This window comes from Eurytemora carolleeae, unplaced genomic scaffold (genome assembly GCF_000591075.1).
Source record: "Eurytemora carolleeae unplaced genomic scaffold, Eaff_2.0 scaffold1703, whole genome shotgun sequence".
NCBI classification, from domain to species: domain Eukaryota; kingdom Metazoa; phylum Arthropoda; class Copepoda; order Calanoida; family Temoridae; genus Eurytemora; species Eurytemora carolleeae.
Window position 1 is genome coordinate 1 of NW_019397596.1, and position 18,034 is coordinate 18,034.

Here is an 18,034-nt window from a genome sequence, read left to right on the forward strand (position 1 = left end):
GCAGTACACTGTAAACAATCTACACACGGCAATACACTGTAAGCAATCTACACACGTTAATACACTGTAAACAATCTACATATGGCAGTATCATGTAAACAAGCTTCATACGGCAGTACACTGTAAACAATATACATACGACAGAACACTGTAAACAATCTACATACGGTAGTACACTGTAAACAATCTACACACGTCAATACACTGTAAACAATCTGTATATGGCAGTACACTGTAAACAATCTACATACGGCAGTACACTGTAAAAAAATCTACATTCGCAGAACATTGTAAAAAACTTTACATACTTCAGTAAACTGTAAAAATCTACATACATCACTGTAAAAATAATTGTATTCATTACTTTTGTCATTAAAAGCGAGCATTTAAGAAGATAAAAAATTGTCTGATAAACACAAGTAATATTTTATTTTGTTTTTTTTGTGCATTTTTAATACTTTTTTCAAACCATTGTTTCTGGAATAAGGATCACTACACCGCTTTCTGTAAATAATCGCCTTTTTTTAAAAAAAGCATAATACAACTGTATGCAAAATGAAAGATGCCCAATACCTAAATATTGAAAAGAACATATCCTGGAAAGAGGAACCTATTAGATTATAAAAGCTGGCGATAAATCACGAACTAAATTTGTGTCTCAAGATTTTGTTTATTCGTTTCTTTTTATTTTGTTTTTGTTTTCTTATCATATTTAGACCTTCTTTAAGTTTAAATTGCAAAATAGCTTTTTCGAATGGGGAAGTAAGAAACCTTAGATTTAAAAATAATCTTCTACTTTTTGTACATTTTTTAAGATGACTTTTCAAAAATTAGTTGTTTCTGACAGTTATCTAAAAAATCTTCCAATATTCCGTAAATAGTTAAAAGTCAGCTAGATAATATGTTTATTAGAAAAGTCTAAATACGAGACTAGATTTAACATTATTGGTAACATTATGAATATATTGAATGTATCCAATAAATAATGTAAACAAACTGGGTTTCCAATATATTTACATAATAAATAATAAATATACAACTATGCAGATGAAAGATGATGGATGAAATATATATATTGCAGAATTTTTCATCCTTTATTCGAAGAAAAAGTAATTCTCCTAGTATATGAGCGCAAATATTAAATAAAGAAAATAAAAAGTTTGTTTGGTTTTAATTTTTTAGAATTGTCAACATTGAGGCGACTTTATTGTGTAGCAACACCTTGATATTTATTTTTACCTCAAAAACTAACTTACACTTTTGTATTACCTTTAAACACGAACAATGTACATTTTAAACTATACAGTACTTTTTTCTGCTAAAGTTTTAAAAAATTAATTGGCAAAATTCTCATCGATTTTTGCGTTAAAGCTTGCAACCTATGGATCACTGTGAGGCTTCTTTATAGTTTATCTAAATTTGATCAAATCAAAATTCAAGATATCTGCAAAAATGTAAAGAATTTACACTCATTTTTTTAAAATCTTATTATCCATCTAAAAGTTCTAAAGCTCATCACAAACTCTGATTTTCTAATCCTTATTGCATAGTTTGAAATATCTAAGATTTACGACATCATGTTGCTAAAATTTAAGGATAAACAAATTGGATTTAGTGGCAAGTATGAAGTTGTAAGCATGAGATATTACAAATAAGCAATCACAATTTACTTAGCAGTTTGGATCCGCCTAACCAGGGTTGGTTGTTTTGAGTGGTTGGCCCGAAGTAAATTAACGATACTGAATATAATTGGTTACACATATCAAGATATGTTTTGGATAGGTAAGGAGTTGATTGGAATGAAGGAGATTGTCAGGTGATCTGTGGCAGGGTGAGATCAGAGGGATTTTTATGTAGAGATAAATTAAAATACAGGGTGTTAATGATGGTATATACAGAAACAGAAATAAGCTAATAAAGTTTTAGTTATTTCAGTTTTTTATATAAAATTTATTTACACGATATACAGCTAGGTTTTTCGCATTTAAACCTCTCATAATTCACAAGATAAATATTGATTACTCTTTGTTTAAAATAAATTCCTCTATCTTTTGTTATAAAATTTCTGATTTTAAGCGGCCATCTTTGACTTTATTCTTTAGGACTTTTATTTGTATTGAACCCTCGAGTTCCATGCAAAGATGGCAATGCCTGATTCACAAAGTTACCCTTAACAGCCTTGTCTGATAAAGTACGAAGAGGATATCCATGTTTTTTTTAAAAACTTTTTATTTTTATATTTGCGGATTCTGTGCGAAAATAACTTTTCTTGTTTATAAGAAACAATGGAGAAATTATCAGAATTAAACTCTTAGAGAGGCAGAAAAACGACGATATCTTCCACATATTTGATCAGATTAGGGTTTCAAGGATTTTGTTTTGGATCTGCTATTGTCATCTTTGCATGAAGGGTCACTTCAAATTACGCATTCAGTCCCTTTAATCTTACACATTGATTTAGGTTCCTGAATGGAGTAGGACTGGGTCTTGTTCTAGCCACAGTATCAGTTTATATTGTGGAGATAGCAACTACTGATATGAGAGGAATTCTGGGGTGTTTTGTTCAGTTTCAGGTTAAAAAATAACTTTTTTTATTTAACTTCTTAAAACTTAATGTGCAGCCTTATCATTCACCTCCTATAGGCTCTTTCAGAAATTGTACTATAGCCGCGCTATGAATCTTTTTACAATTTACAATTTTTACAATTTACATGGAATGTAGATGAATCTCTGTAAATTTGTATTATTCCCTTGAATGGACACGCTATTATCCATTGTTTTCAACTATCCTTCTCCCTTTGTGATTTAAGATCCATATCATCTCCTTTCTAAGGGACTCATCGTATGGATTTGTTTTCAACTTTTGTTATCCCCCTCCCTCGCCTCACTATCAGACAATTTTATTATCCCCCTCCCTCGCCTCACTATCAGACAATTTTATTATCCCCTAAATGGATCCAAAGTGTGATATGTCTAATTATCTCACTGTGGAACCGTATTTTCCCCCCTCAGAGGGCTCACTGTGCAACTGCATTATTTTCTTCCCTCCTATTGTCCTGAACCGTGACAACTTTATTTTTATTTTATTCTTTTTTTTCTATTTCATAAACTGTGAATAATTCTGTAGAATAAATAGCTTCCTTGTTCTTTACAAACAAAGTTTTTGTATTATTCTCTCTTGAAAATATAAGGTTATTGAAGGGTTAGGCAGAAAATCTGGATAATCTGTAAATTGCAAATATTCAAGTTTTGTGCAAATATTTGTTGCAAAACTAAAACTTTGCTAAATATATTTTCCTTACTTTTAGATTTAAACTTTCTTTAGGCGGTATTTTATTCAATTATTCAACTTTTGGATCTTCTCTATAAATGTACAAACAATATAAAGATATAAATAACAAGGGGTTAAACTGTAGTTGTCAAATAACAGGGGCTAAACTGTAGTTGTCAAATAACAGGGGCTAAACTGTGGTTGTCAAATAACAGGGGCTAAACTGTAGTTGTCAAATAACAGGGGCTAAATTGTAGTTCTCAAATAACAGGGGCTAAACTGTAGTTTTCAAATAACAGGGGCTAAACTGTGGTTGTCAAATAACAGGGGCTAAATTGTAGTTGTCAAATAACAGGGGCTAAATTGTAGTTGTCAAATAACGTCAAAAAACGTTGTTGTTAAGTAATATCAAAGGCTAAATCGTGGTTGTTAAATAATATCAAAGGTTAGAATGGTATTGTTTAATAATATTAAATGATATGTCTGTCTTTTTCTATTTTATTGATTTTATCCATGATTAACGTCATAACGGATCAACTCATCTGGCTCAAACTTTTGTTTCTCACATGACCCCAAGCTGGTCCAATCATTTTTGAAAATGCACCAATTTAAACAAAAATATCCCCAAAATTGTTTCGTAAAGAGTACTTGAGAGAAAAAAAATAATCAGTATCGTTTGTGGTCCAGTGGAGTAAGTTAATATTATTAAAGGGACTGTAAAGGAAAAATGAAATGGGGTATTGGCTGAAAGCTAATCACTTTAGCTCTAGATCGCGACCCATGAAAGTTTCATCTGATGTTCCTGTCTCGAGAAATTGATATAAAACTGTGTTAAAATTATACGAAAGTTCATATATGTAAAATTTAGAAAATCTTAAACTTAAATCACGTGACCAGAACTATCACCAATGGCAGAGCAGTATACTGGTCACGGTGTCTCCGCCTGTATCACGTGACCACTTTACTGCACTACCATTGGTGGAATTTCTGGTCAAGTAATATTGACGTATAAATAATATTATGAATTAAATCTATAAAGAATAGAAATAACAAATATAAAATTAGAATTGGAGTAAACCTAGGTTACAATTAGCTTTCTCTGGGATATCATCGTGTTCAGATTGGTTGCATATTTGCTGAATTTGATCTTTTTAAACCCACTACTTTTATACAAAATTGTATATATCTTAATTTTCGTATAAATTTGACAAAGTTGTAAATCAGTTTCTCGAGACAGGAACATCAGATATAACTTTCATGGGTCGCGATCGAGAGCTAAAGTGATTAGCTTTTAGCAGCCTATACCCCATTTCATTTTTCCTTTACAGTCCCTTTAAACACAGGCAACAGACAAAATTTTAGAAAACGAACGAAGTTTTCGTGAACGTTGGACGAATGAAACAATAACAAAATTACCCATCTGAATTATGGATTACTAAATTTAACGAGTTTTAGGTCGTCAAAACAGTCTCATCCTGCCATTTTTTAGGGAAGTATTGGTGTACTGATGACTTTCAGTCTTGGTTATGTACTAACTTGGTGGCAGCTGGCAGCAGCACATCTTGTTCTTGTTCTTCCGTTCTTTATTGCTATGTGGTGAGTCTTTATTGCTATGTGGTGAGTCTTTATTGCTTTGTGGTAAGTCTTTATTGCTATGTGGTGAGTCTTTATTGCTATATGGTGAGTCTTTATTGCTTTGTGGTGAGTCTTTTTTTCCATGTGGTGAGTCTTTATTGCTATATGGTGAGTTTTTATTACTTTGTGGTGAGTCTTTATTGCTATGTGGTGAGTCTTTTTTTCCATGTGGCGAGTCTTTATTGCTATATGGTGAGTCTTTATTGCTTTGTGGTGAGTCTTTATTGCTATGTGGTGAGTCTTTATTGCTATGTGGTAAGTCTTTACTATTTTTACTATGTGGCGAGATTAATTGGAATTATTCTTTAAAGTTCCTTATTATAAATGAGAATGATGAAAAAGATTTCTGACAAATTTTAAAGTATATTTAGCGATTAATAAAGGAATTGAGTCTTTGTCACAAACTCATATTTTCTAATCTAAATATCTTTTCAACCCAAAGTCGCAGACCATAGATATTTCAAACTATGAATTATGTTAGATCAGCCTGAAATAGAAAAGATATACACCATCCGGTAGCAAAAAATATGAGGAGTTGAAAATTTAAGTTTATGGCGAAGACTCAATTCCTTACATTGATTGACTGATACATACATATATATATATATATATATATATATCTGTCAAGCTGTGTCCCTGAATCCCCTCGCTGGTTGATCCTAAAAGGACGGGAATGGGAGGGAGAGGTCGCCTTGAAATGGTTGAGAGGTAGAAATCCAGAGAGTTTAGACAGGTAGATAGACACTAGACACTAGACACTAGACACTATACATTAGGCACTAGACACCAGACACTAGACACTAGACACTAGACACTAGACACTAGACACTAGACACTAGACACTAGACACTAGACACTAGACACTAGACACTGGACACCAGACAATAGACACTAGACACCAGACAATAGATACTAGACGCTAAACACTAGACACTAGACACTAGACACTAAACACCAGACACTAGACAATAGACACTAGACACTGGACACTAGACACTAGACACTAGAAAAACTAGACACTAGACACTAGACACTAGACACTAGACACTAGACACTAGACACTAGACACTGGACACCAGACAATAGACGCTAGACGCTAAACACTAGACACTAGACACTAGACACTAGACACTAGACACTAGACACTAGACAATAGACACTAGACACTAGACACTAGACAACAGACAATAGAAAATTGACACTAGACAATTGACAATAGAAAATATACTATTGACTATAGACTTATGACACTAGGCAAAAGATTATTGATACTAGACAATAAACACTAGACGTTCAATAATAGGCACTGGACAATGGACAATTGACACCAGACAATAAACAATTGACACCAGACAATAAACAATTGACACCAGACAATAAACAATTGACACTAGACACAAGACCCTAGACACCGGATACTGGACACTAGACAAATATTAGACAGTAGACATACATTAGAAGCATGATACTAGACAATAGAAACTAGAAACAAAACACAAGACACTTGACACTAGAATCTATATTGTAGACATAAAACACTTTAAATAACCCACTAGAAATAGGTTATTAGACACCATCCTTCAAAAGTTTAATTTTAGACAACAGACACTTTAAAAATTAGATATTGAACTGGATTTTTTTTCAGGGAAATCGACCAAATAAAAAGAGAAATTGCAATCAGAAAACGTGAACGTATTTCAACCACGATGCTACTTGAATCAGAGGTAAAAAAGCTATCTATATATATACTTTGTTTGTCTGTATGTCTGTTTGTACAGCGTCAAAACGTCAAAACGGTTAAGCTGATTGGACCCAAATTTTGTTATTTTGTCCCCATTTTCCTTAAATTTAAAAAATCCTCGAATATTTTTAATAAAATCCGCGAATTTCTTTTTTTTACAATGTATACGAAGAGAAAATGTTCACAATTTGAATAGAAGCTGAGCGCGAAGCGCCCTAAAAACCTAATAACCATAAAAAGAAGAAAATCAACCAAAATCAACTATTTTTACCAGAATTTTGCTCGTTAATCTGTTTCTGAGGATTTAAAAATGATTTCCGCGGAAATCCCTTGATTTTAGTCAATTTAATCATATTCATATTTTTCACAGGATAGAAAAGATTACTCGCCGCATATTCTTTATATCTTAGCAACTAATATTTCTTCAAGTTCAAATAGTCAGAGTTTAAAATATATGAGATGTACAACAAATGTCAAATATTTGTTTTACTTCAGAAAAAAATTCTTGCATTTGATTTTGATCAAATCTGTAATTTAAACATTCAAAAAAATTTTAATTAAAAAAAACAGATTATATTAAGCGTGTTATATCATATTAGATTATAGTTTTTTGCAATTTCTTTGAAAAGATTAGTCTTTTTAAATTTTTTTGTTTGTCCCGAAAATCCCAATTTAGAGTTAACTATGATCCAATATTATGTGGAACTTGAACTGTAAAATAGAAACACCGGATGAATCACATGTTTTTGTTTCATTAATGCTTTATTTCCTCCAAATGATAATATTTTCATAATTCATAATTTAAAAAAAGAAAAAATTCTACCATTTTGCATATAACGAATCTGTAATGTAAAAATGTCGTTTTTAAACATTCTTAAATTTTATTAATGGTCAAAAAAATATTTTTAGATTTTGAAACCGTTCTTGGTGTGCCTGATGATGATGTTCTTCCTACAGATGTCCGGGTTCAACGTGATAGTGTACTACTGCGGGATCATCTTCAAGGATGCAGGCTCCACCATACATCATAACCTTGCTAGTATTATAGGTATATACAGATACATCATAATAGGTATATACAGATAAATATGCTTAAAAAATGAAAAAAGTTTAATCTTAATTTTTTATTAAATTCGATTTCTGAATTGTAAGAAATGAAAAAGAAGAAAGAAGGATAGCATTTTATCAGGTTGAACTTGATTAATACATTCCTGATTTAGTTGGATCAGTTCTGCTGATATCCTGTTTTGTCTCCCTGGCTGTAGTCTCTAGATTGAACCGGAAAACCCTTCTCGTCACTTCAATACTCGGGATGTCTGTTTGCCACGTGGGTCTCGGAACATACTTCCATTTTTATACAAACTCACCTAACTACGCCTCTGATGGGAAACCTTTCGACGCCCCTGGTGGAAACATGGATGCCCCTGATCTACCTCCTCTGGGTTGGTTGCCCCTGGTTTCCGTAGTAGGGTTCCTGTTCCTTGGGAATGTTGGATATGGAACACTGATCTGGGTTGTTACAGCGGAACTTCTTCCACCAAAGGTATGGATTCAATAGAAAATAGTTCTTTTCAATTTGCAAGACGACATTTTACTATAAAACTTACTTCATATTAAAAATTTTCATATTAAAGCTCTATTTATATATTGCAGTAGGTAAAATATTGATAAAAATGTTTGATGTTTGATTGTTATACTTTTCTGTAGAAACCAAATTATAATTTAAACTTAAGCTGTTTTGGACTATATTTAAAACTATCATCCTTGCTTTTTCTAATAAAGGAATTGAGTTTTTGCCACAAACTCAAATCTTCTGATCCCAATATCTTTGCAACCTGATGGTGCAAACCTTTGATATTTCAAACTTAGCTTATTTTATCTTTAAGTATTAATAGTTTGAAATATCTAAGGTCTACGACATTGGGTTTACAAAGATATAGAGATTAGAAAATCAGAGTTTGTGGCAAAAACTCAACTCCTTTTTTAATGAATAACGATTAACGATTAAAAATCTTTTCAGGTTCGATCCATCGCAAACTCCATCATTATCTGCTTTGCCTTTGTATCTGGTTTCATTATTGCTAAAACCTTTGTAGACCTGGAGCAGTCCATTGGATATTCAGGAACTTTCTGGTTTTATGCCGCGGTATGTTTTCTAGGCGCCATCTTTACTTTTATATTCGTACCGGAAACACGAGATAAATCAATCGAGGAAATTCAAAACCATTTCCGGTCTCATCGCAACAGGAAATCGACGACAGCGTTTCCATTGGAAACTGTTGCATAAAATAGTTATCACTATCATGTATTTATATTTAAGTGAATCTAGAAACCAACTGTGTACTTAAAAAATTGTATTGTAAAAAGTGCTAAATTTGTCAGTTTTTTATAACATTTTTATAACATTTTTAAGAATAAAATCCTAAAATTAAATTTAAAATCCAATTTCTTTTCTAAGCATAGATAATTAGTCAATGTCTTATATATTCTACTTTGTTCTTTCTTTGGACCATTTTCAATGAAAACTTAAGTTCATTTGAAGTACCGGGTCAACTTTTAATCAACTAGAGCAAGGAGATACAAACAGGTGGCAAAACAGGACGGTACATCATTCCCTTCTAGTGAGATTAATGTGTGTTGTAACTTGAAGGTTCCTACTTTATGTAAGTTTAACTTTTGATAAAGTTTTTGAAATTTTTAACAATAGCATAAAGGAGGATACAACCCATAACAATATTCATTATTACTATTATTAATATCATTATTATTACTTTAGACATTTTTACTATTATTTTTATTGTTATTATTATTAATCTTATTATTAATTTTCATTATTGGATTTATTATTGCTATTGAAAATACGGCCGGGATGATCGTTCTCTACCTGTGTGCTCAATTAGCTGTATAGGTTTATAGGCCAGAATCTCCATATAATAATGAAATATGCAGTAAAGGATTAGCGTACATCATCATTCTATAATGTACACTATAACCTCACTGGAAAATACATTTACTATCTCTATAAAATAAAACTCTTCGCTCAATATATATATGTTAGCTATAGCTGGCCAAACGGCTGGACAAAATTGGCTGAAATTGTTGAGGGAACCCACGGGTAACCTGTGGGTGACAGGCTAAAAAAATTAGTTTTTTTCTTGATTTTATTTTTTCCCTAAGTGATTTTTAAAATCACAGAGGCATATTATATGAGAATAATATTAATATTTGTTCGCCCATTTTCAAACTTTTAACCACAATTTTTTCGAATTTTGATCATTCATAATCCATCCCTTGGGTAACGTGAGGTCCCACACAAAGTTTGGGCCCGATCGGTTAGCCGTTTTGACGTTTATTGGATACAAACAAACAAACAGACAAGCCAAATTTATATATAGATATGAGCGAAAAGCTGTATTATTGTTATTTTTAAATCATATCATCTTATCAATATTTGTGTTATTATTATGTATTACTTATTTTCTTTGAATTAGATTTTAAATTGACATATATCTAAATCTTCACAATTATTTTTGATTAAAATAATATATTTATACATTTTACATGAGAAAACTAAACATTAAACATAATATTATTTTTACAGGATTATTTCTATTTTTGCATATGCGGGAGTATAAGTTTAGCGAAATCTACACTTAGCGCTGATGTTTATTTAAGCAAATATGGATATTTTGAATAAATGTATAAATGGTGATATATATAATTTGAATTCTTATTCATATTCTAAATATTTGAGAAAACATTGATACAATTTTCCATGGATACAGACAGATATTTCATTATTACAGCTGTGCAGTATAATATCATCGATGTACATGGCGCTACTAAAGCTGTACAGTGTACACTCTTTATGCCTTGGCACCCAAACTGTACAGTTTTGGCACATTTAAAAAAAATCACACATAAATATATAATTATTTTCTTTGCATAAGATTGTTTATAATCACATAACTGTGCAGTGTTTATAACAACATAACTGTACAGTGTTTATAATCACATAACTGTGCAGTGTTTATAATAAAATAACTGTATAGTGTTTATAATCACATAACTGTATACAGTGTTTAAAATCACATAACTGTACAGTGTTTATAATCACATAACTGTGCAGTGTTTATAATAACATAACTGTATAGTGTTTATAATCACATAACTGTATACAGTGTTTAAAATCACATAACTGTACAGTGTTTATAATCACATAACTGTACAGTGTTTATAATCACATAACTATTTAGTGATTATAATCACATAGCTGTATGCAGTGTTTATAATCACATAACTGTACAGTAAGCTGTACATGGGTTAGACCCACATTGTTCCAACCAATCTCTAGCTCCAAGCTGATGTACAATCCTAGTTCTGGTACCTCTATACCCCTCGCCCTCCCTCCTTCCCCAGAACCCTTCCCTGCCCTGCACCCCCTCCTGGATCCTCACCACGAGGTCAACCTTGCCCCCGGGGGCGAAGTCGGCCTCCTCCCACGGTTCCCCGTCCAGGAGGTCCTCCAAGTTTGTGTACCGGTCTAGTTCAAATCGGTTATAGTCTGGTATACCAGAACTGTTCGTGGAGGTGTCTTGAACATGGTTCTGGTCTACACTGAGAGGTTTACTCTTCTCAGTACTAGGCCCAATATAGGTTTCATGAGAACCCTGAAATAAATGGAGATACGTCAAACTTTGCAATTAAACAATTTTTTAACTGTCTTGATTGTATTATGTCGATTAATAGTTGAATTTAACAACATCTTTTAGATCAAAGATTTAGACTCAGAACTATTCTAATAATGTTATAATATCAAATATCGATAAAGGAAGTGAGTTTTCTAATAATGTTATAATATCAAATATCGATAAAGGAAGTGAGTTTTTGTCACAAAGTCAAATGTTCTAATCCTTATATCTTCGTCTATATATTTCAGACTTAGACTACCTTACCTAACATAATTTATAGTTTGAAATATTATAGGTCTACGATACTTTGTTGCAAAGATATAGGAATTAGAAAAATTAATTTTGTGACAGAAACTCAATTCCTTTCGTCTTGGTGTTCTTTTTTTCTTCGAATGGCTTGTAATTCAAGAACGAACCTTATTTTATTTGATCTGGTAAAAAAGGTTTATAATGATGAGAAATATTTTGCTAAAATCCCTTTTAAATCAAGAGCTAGAAAAATAGTGCTTTGTAGGTAGCTTAGAAATCCTTATTTGGTCAGTAAGGTTCAATCAAAGACAAAAGAAAGCTTGCGTAATTTTAATGATATTATACAGGAACCAAATTTTTGCCACAAAATAGGTTTTCTAATCCTTATATCTTTGCAACTCCAATCCGTAGACCTTTGACATTTCAAGGTTTGAATTCTGTTTGATTAAAGAGTCTCTTTTTGAAATAGTAAAGGTTTGCACCATAAGGCTGTAAAGATATGGAGCTGAAAAATTTGAGTTTGTGGCAAAAACTCAATTTCTTTGAATTTGTTCTTTGTGTTCCCTTTAACCTGAAATAAACTAGAGCTATTCTTTCTGGGTTCTTCTTTTATAACTCGAAACCGTTCCGCAGACGCCACTAGATCTGGAGGAACACTGCCACGGTTCCATATCTCCTCTTTCTTCCGTTCCTCTCCAGGCGGAAACCGTTCCTCCTGTGCAAATGAGGTACCTGGAGCTTCTTCAGGTTCATCCTCGTCCGACAACTCAGCTCCGAGGTTGTAGTACACCTGGCAAGGATTAGGGGATCTGATATTATTTACATCTTTGTGTTCCATCACGTCTTTGTGTTCCATCACGTCTATGTGTTCCATCCCGTCTTTGTGTTCCATCCCGTCTTTGTTGATTAGTTTTTCTTCCACTTACTCCGATATCTAAAAAAATAATGACGATATAAAAATTTACAAAAATATAATGAAACTTTAACGACGACCTGAAACTTTGGTTTTCTGCTTTAGAAATTTACATATAAACAAACTAATTTGGCTATTTAGTAAATCAACATTACCACAAAATAGAACCACTATATATAAAACTTTAAGTCTGAATTCCGTAAACTCACCACTGTAGTCTCTTTCTTTGTGGGTAAATATAGATAAAACTTAAAAAGTATTTTATGAAAGTTGCTGGGTGATCGTTGATGATCGATTTTTCGAAAATTCCAACTTTCGGGGATTTCTCCAGACGAGATGTCCGTGTAAATATTGAATGCATGTATACATCCAGATGTGGAGTGTTTATAGATTTAGTGCAATTTTTCAACTTTTTATAGTTCAAGTGCAGAAGTGTTTATAATGTTTAAGTGATGAATGAGAGTGACGCAATGTTTATAAAGTAATGCATCACTGGATAAATATGCATCATATTCATGAGAAAACAAATATCAAACATTTTGCAAAGGGGTCAAAAAGACACGTGGGGGGAGGGGGGGTAAAAATAAGGCAGGTAGTTGGAAAGGTGTACTTTAAGGGGTGTGGTTCAGGGGGGTATGACGTAAATTAAAGGGTGGCTCCAGGGGGAGGGGTAGGGAGTTCAGAATAAAATTATTTTTACCTTTTTAGAAGATTTTAATGAATTCTTTATTTTGCTCATTCTTATCTCCTTTTCATTTCAAAAGAGTCTGTGTTTTTTTCTAGAAGCAAAAAGTAAATTGATATGTTTTCTTATTTTTTATTTATTCCATCATTTGTATATTAACGTGAAAAAAATGGCTTTGAATTAATTAAATACTTTATTGTTTCAGTGTTAAATTATGATTAATCTTACCTTTAGATTTTCAATGAAAACAGTTTTTGAATTATCTTGATTTTAGCATTGGTTTGTTTCCTCGCTTTTCATTGGTTTGTTTCCTCGCTTTTCATTGGTTTGTTTCCTCGCTTTTCATTGGTTTGTTTCCTCCCTTTTCATTGGTTTGTTTCCTCCCTTTTCATTCAGATCTGAAAAATGGCATTATGTGTGAACAGGTAAAACGTTGAAAAGCAATTTCAGATAGTTTTAATAACAATTATTTTAACATCAGTTTAATACTTATAAGCAATAAATTGTCTTGATAGCTTTGTTATTTTCATAATTTAGACTTTTTATCAATTGACGGATGAAATAATAACATACAGGCATTGTACACTATACACTCAACATTTATTCCGATTTCCCCCCGAATTTAAAAGATTAAAGATGTGATTGTGAGTTCCCTCATGATATGCGTAACAATCAAACATTTTGTACAAAATTATTCGGACGACTTTGCGACCTTGTAAGTCATGGTACACCCGACAGTAAGAAAGCAATCCTTAATATTTCCCACATTGTTTCCCAATCAACTTTTCTTCGGAAAAAAGGATTTGTGATTAAACACTCAAATTAAGCTTAGTCAAATCTGCTCTCCACATATACTATCTCTCGTTTTTAAAGTACAAAAGATTAAGATAATTATGTTAATCTATTTTTACCGGAATCTCTTAAATACAAAATCCAGATTATTCAAAGTATAAAATCAAACAAAAAGTTTTTAAAACTTTTTCTCGTTAAAAACTTTTGCTTTTTGGATTCTCCAGCATATTCTTTAGTAATGTAGATTCATTTAGAGCTAATAAACCTAGCTATCTATCTATTTATCTTTCTATCTATTTTTCTATCTATCTATCTATCTATCTATCCATATATCTATCTATCTATCTATCTATCTATCTATCTATCTATCTATCTATCTATCTATCTATCTATCTAGCTATCTATCTATCTATCTATCTATCTATCTATCTATATATCTATCTATAGGTAGTGAGTTAGTGAACAACTAAGCTAAGGAGGTAGTGAGCTATCGTGAGGAACTAAGCTAGTGAGGCGGTGAGCCAGTTAGCTAGTATATACTAGTAAGTAGTAAGTTAGTGAACAGCTAAGCTAGTAAGATAGTAAACTAGTGAGGTAATGGGTTAGTGAACAACTAAGCTAGTGAGCTAGTAAACTAGTGAGGTAATGATGTAGTGAGTTAGTGAATAACTAAGCTAGTGAGCTAGTGAGCTAGTAAACTAATGAGGTAGTGAGTTAGTGAACTACTAAGCTTGTAAGCTAGTGAGCTAGTAAAAACTCCCTCTGAATCTAAGTTTTAAAAGATTGGTACAGCAAATGTGAATTTTATGACTTTTTACTTTATTTACGAGAACTGTGGGGGTATGAGGAGGGGGGGTGGTAGAAGGGGAGAATAAGGGGAAAAGAATCCGATGGGAAGAGGATGAAAATAAAGGTTAAATCTAGAATAAATCCATCAAAAATAAACATAAATAGTTCTTGTAAACTTTAATTCAACCCGGGAGTGGGGATAACTAAATCTTCAATTTTTTTTTAAAGTCTTATTTTTAATCTAACGGAGTCTAAAACTAAGAACGAAAAGTTAAAATTCGCGCATTCTTTAGTTTTAGACTCTGGAAAGTTAACTTTGTAAAGAATTTTCTGTGGGAAAATAAATAGGTTTTAGAATCTATAGTGAAGGGAAAGAGCTTTCAAGTTTTTTAATATTTCAAACTAAATATATGCATCTAACTTTTGACCACACAAAGTTTGAGCCAAAAGTTATATTAATCCCTTTACATATTCAAATTCAGCCCATTTCAAAGTTTTATGAGACGCAAAAAGATATAAAGTTTTTAGTTAAAACTTCTAAATAGTTTTCTCAACATAAAAAATGCATTATTTTTTAAACTTCCACGAAACATTAAAAAGAGATCGGATGGGTTTTAACGATCATATTTCCATCCAACCTAGTCATCGATCTTTTTCCATTATTTTATCAATCATATATTTTACGTTTGATCGATTATGTATCAATCAATATCCATTATTTTTCAATCATTTATGCATTAAAAGATTGATCATACATCCTTCGATTGATTGATCATACATCCATTTATTGATCATGCATTCATCAAATGATCATGCGTCTGTCGAATGATTATTTGTCCATCAATTGATCAGAAGTCTATCAATTGATGATCTGTCCATCGATTTTTTAACTATGTAATCATTAATCGATCGGTCCATGAAATGAGTAAATATTGAATCCAATAAACATTAGATCATATATCCTTAAATCGATTGACCTATTATATATCCTTGATCAAATATCCATTGATCAGTCAATTTTGTTTCCATAAAATGACCTTCATAAATCTTTCAATTGATCGATTTTTAAGATGATTTAAATTGGTTAATCAATGATCATAAATCACAAAGGAATAGATTTCAAATAAATCTGAAAAAATTTTGTCTTATTTCTGAATTTTTATAATTTGATGCAGCAAAACAAAAATTCTAAATAATTTTGCCACAATTTTTAACAGAAAGGAGGGAATTTCTACGGAAAATGAAAAGATTTTATGATGATTTAGTTCTAGATTTAAATGTGGGTTTATAGTTTAAACTTTCGAATAAAACCGGAAACAAAAGTTTTGAATACACATTGTTGGTGAAACATATCATTTCAATCAAATACATTTCCAAATAAAGGATATTTAGCAATATTTTACTAAATATCTCTGAGAAAAAACACCCGGATTTTATCATGAAATGAGAAACACATGTTTTGTTCTCCAAATGATAATCGTTTCATGTCAACACTGGTTAAAATATTGTGCTTTCTTCTGACAAAATCTTACGAAATGTGAAAAGTAAATAAAAAAATCTAAAAAGCAGTTGGATTACAGGGTGGGTAAGTAAAAAAAATAGAATAGAGGGTCGGGACATAAGATGGAGGAAGAAAGATGGAGGAACAGAAAACAAGATGGAGGAACAAATGACAAGATTGAGGAACAGAAAACAAGATGGAGGAACAGAAAACAATATAGAGAAATAGAAATCTAGATGGAGGAAAAGAAAACATGAGATGGTGAACTGAACAGAAAACAATATGGAGGAACAGAAAACAAATTGGAGAAGTGGAAAACAAGACAATGGATTGGAAAACAAGATGGCCGGAGGAACAGAAAACAAGATAAGTGATAAGAAAACAAGGTGAGGAACAGAAAACATTGTGGAGGAACAGAAAACAAGATTGAGGAACAGAAAACAAGGTGGAGGAACAGAAAAAAAGATGGAGGAACAGAAAACAAGGTGGAGGAACAGAAATCAAGGTGGAGGAACAGAAATCAAGGTGGAGGAACAGAAAACAAGATGGTGGAACAAAAGACAAAATGGAGGAACAAACAAGATGGAGGAACAGAAAACAAGATAGGAGAAGATGATACACAAGATATGCAATAAATTATGCATAAATGCATAAGGCAACATTTGTGAGATAAGCCTAAATCCAAACTTAAAAGGAATGAAAATTAATGACTTAATTTACTTTAATGCATGCATTGTTTAGACTTAAATTGTCAGTATACAAAAACACGAATTTAAATAAACATTTATATTAGAAAACTCATTCGTTAGAATACACAAGAATTCCTTATCTAAGTTTGTCCCAAAAAAATATTTTTGTAAATTAGTATTAGCAACAAAAGGTCCTGCAAGGTATAGTGCTTCAAATGTCATGTCTGTACGGTGCAGTTTGAATTATTGAGAGTTTATAAATGGTTCTAATAAAATTAAAACAAATTTCTTTTAATTCTCTCCATCTATTTAAAACATGATTTCAATGTGGCATTTCCTGCAAATGTCAGTTAATACGCAAAACGTCTAAACAAATTAAAGAAAGGACAGGAAGTTTGCCTGTTGTTGCCTTTTTGCAGCCCAACCTAGAAATTGCAACTTTGAACATTTAAAACCTTTCAAGAGTTTTAAATGTTACTTTGTATAGAAAAAATATAAAAATTATTAGCCACCAGAGATATCATTAGATTTTGCTTAACTAGTTTTAAAGTAATGTTAAATGCATGATTTGGAAGTTCTTGATTTAAAAAAATTAGAATTTAAAACTTTGTTTTAGGATTTACTCACATAATAATTTATACTCGACTGCACAATAAAGATATTTTATACGTTTTATTTTATTATTAAAACTTTTTAAAAGATTTTTTGGTGGATTTTTAAAATAGGATAAGCATAATCTTAACTGAGCTTTCATTTAAAGAGGGACATCACCGATTCACAAGAGTACCCTTTAATCCTGATCATCGAGGACAGAGATCTCAGTGTAGTTATCTCTTAAATGCTGTGTAAAAACCCAGAAAATGCTGGAAAATCTAGAACGCGGTTTTTAAAAATTTAAATGTGAAAATTTATATTCTATCACTTCTAGAAACTAGATGCATGATATGTCCGACATCAAGGTTTCTGCAGATGGATATTTCCGTCATCAAGGTTTCTGCAGATGGATATGTCCGTCATCAAGGTTTCTGCAGATGGATATGTCCGTCATCAAGGTTTCTGCAGATGGATATGTCCGTCA

At 31.8% G+C, this 18,034-nt stretch overlaps 2 protein-coding genes across 2 annotated transcripts in view; one reads left to right on the forward strand and one right to left on the reverse strand.

Moving 5' to 3' along the window:
- Positions 1 to 2,461: 2,461 nt before the first annotated feature.
- Positions 2,462 to 9,080, forward strand: LOC111715097 (facilitated trehalose transporter Tret1-2 homolog; the record flags this gene model as incomplete). Its single annotated transcript, XM_023490350.1, is given in 7 exon segments — positions 2,462 to 2,573; positions 4,761 to 4,867; positions 5,535 to 5,639; positions 6,552 to 6,630; positions 7,557 to 7,695; positions 7,868 to 8,190; positions 8,668 to 9,080. Coding segments are annotated over 7 exon segments (1,132 nt in total), but the record flags the coding sequence as incomplete, so codon positions are not given.
- Positions 9,081 to 10,295: 1,215 nt separating this feature from the next.
- The window catches only part of LOC111715098 (uncharacterized), a 16,657-nt gene continuing 8,918 nt past the window's right edge, over positions 10,296 to 18,034 (reverse strand). Inside the window, exons 2-5 of the mRNA XM_023490351.1 lie at positions 13,414 to 13,583; positions 13,201 to 13,279; positions 12,159 to 12,521; positions 10,296 to 11,317 (exon numbers count right to left, since the gene is read on the reverse strand). Coding sequence (XP_023346119.1) covers positions 10,940 to 11,317; positions 12,159 to 12,479 — 699 coding nt within the window. The 5' untranslated portion in view covers positions 12,480 to 12,521; positions 13,201 to 13,279; positions 13,414 to 13,583 and the 3' untranslated portion in view covers positions 10,296 to 10,939. The remainder of the gene's footprint in view (positions 11,318 to 12,158; positions 12,522 to 13,200; positions 13,280 to 13,413; positions 13,584 to 18,034) is intronic.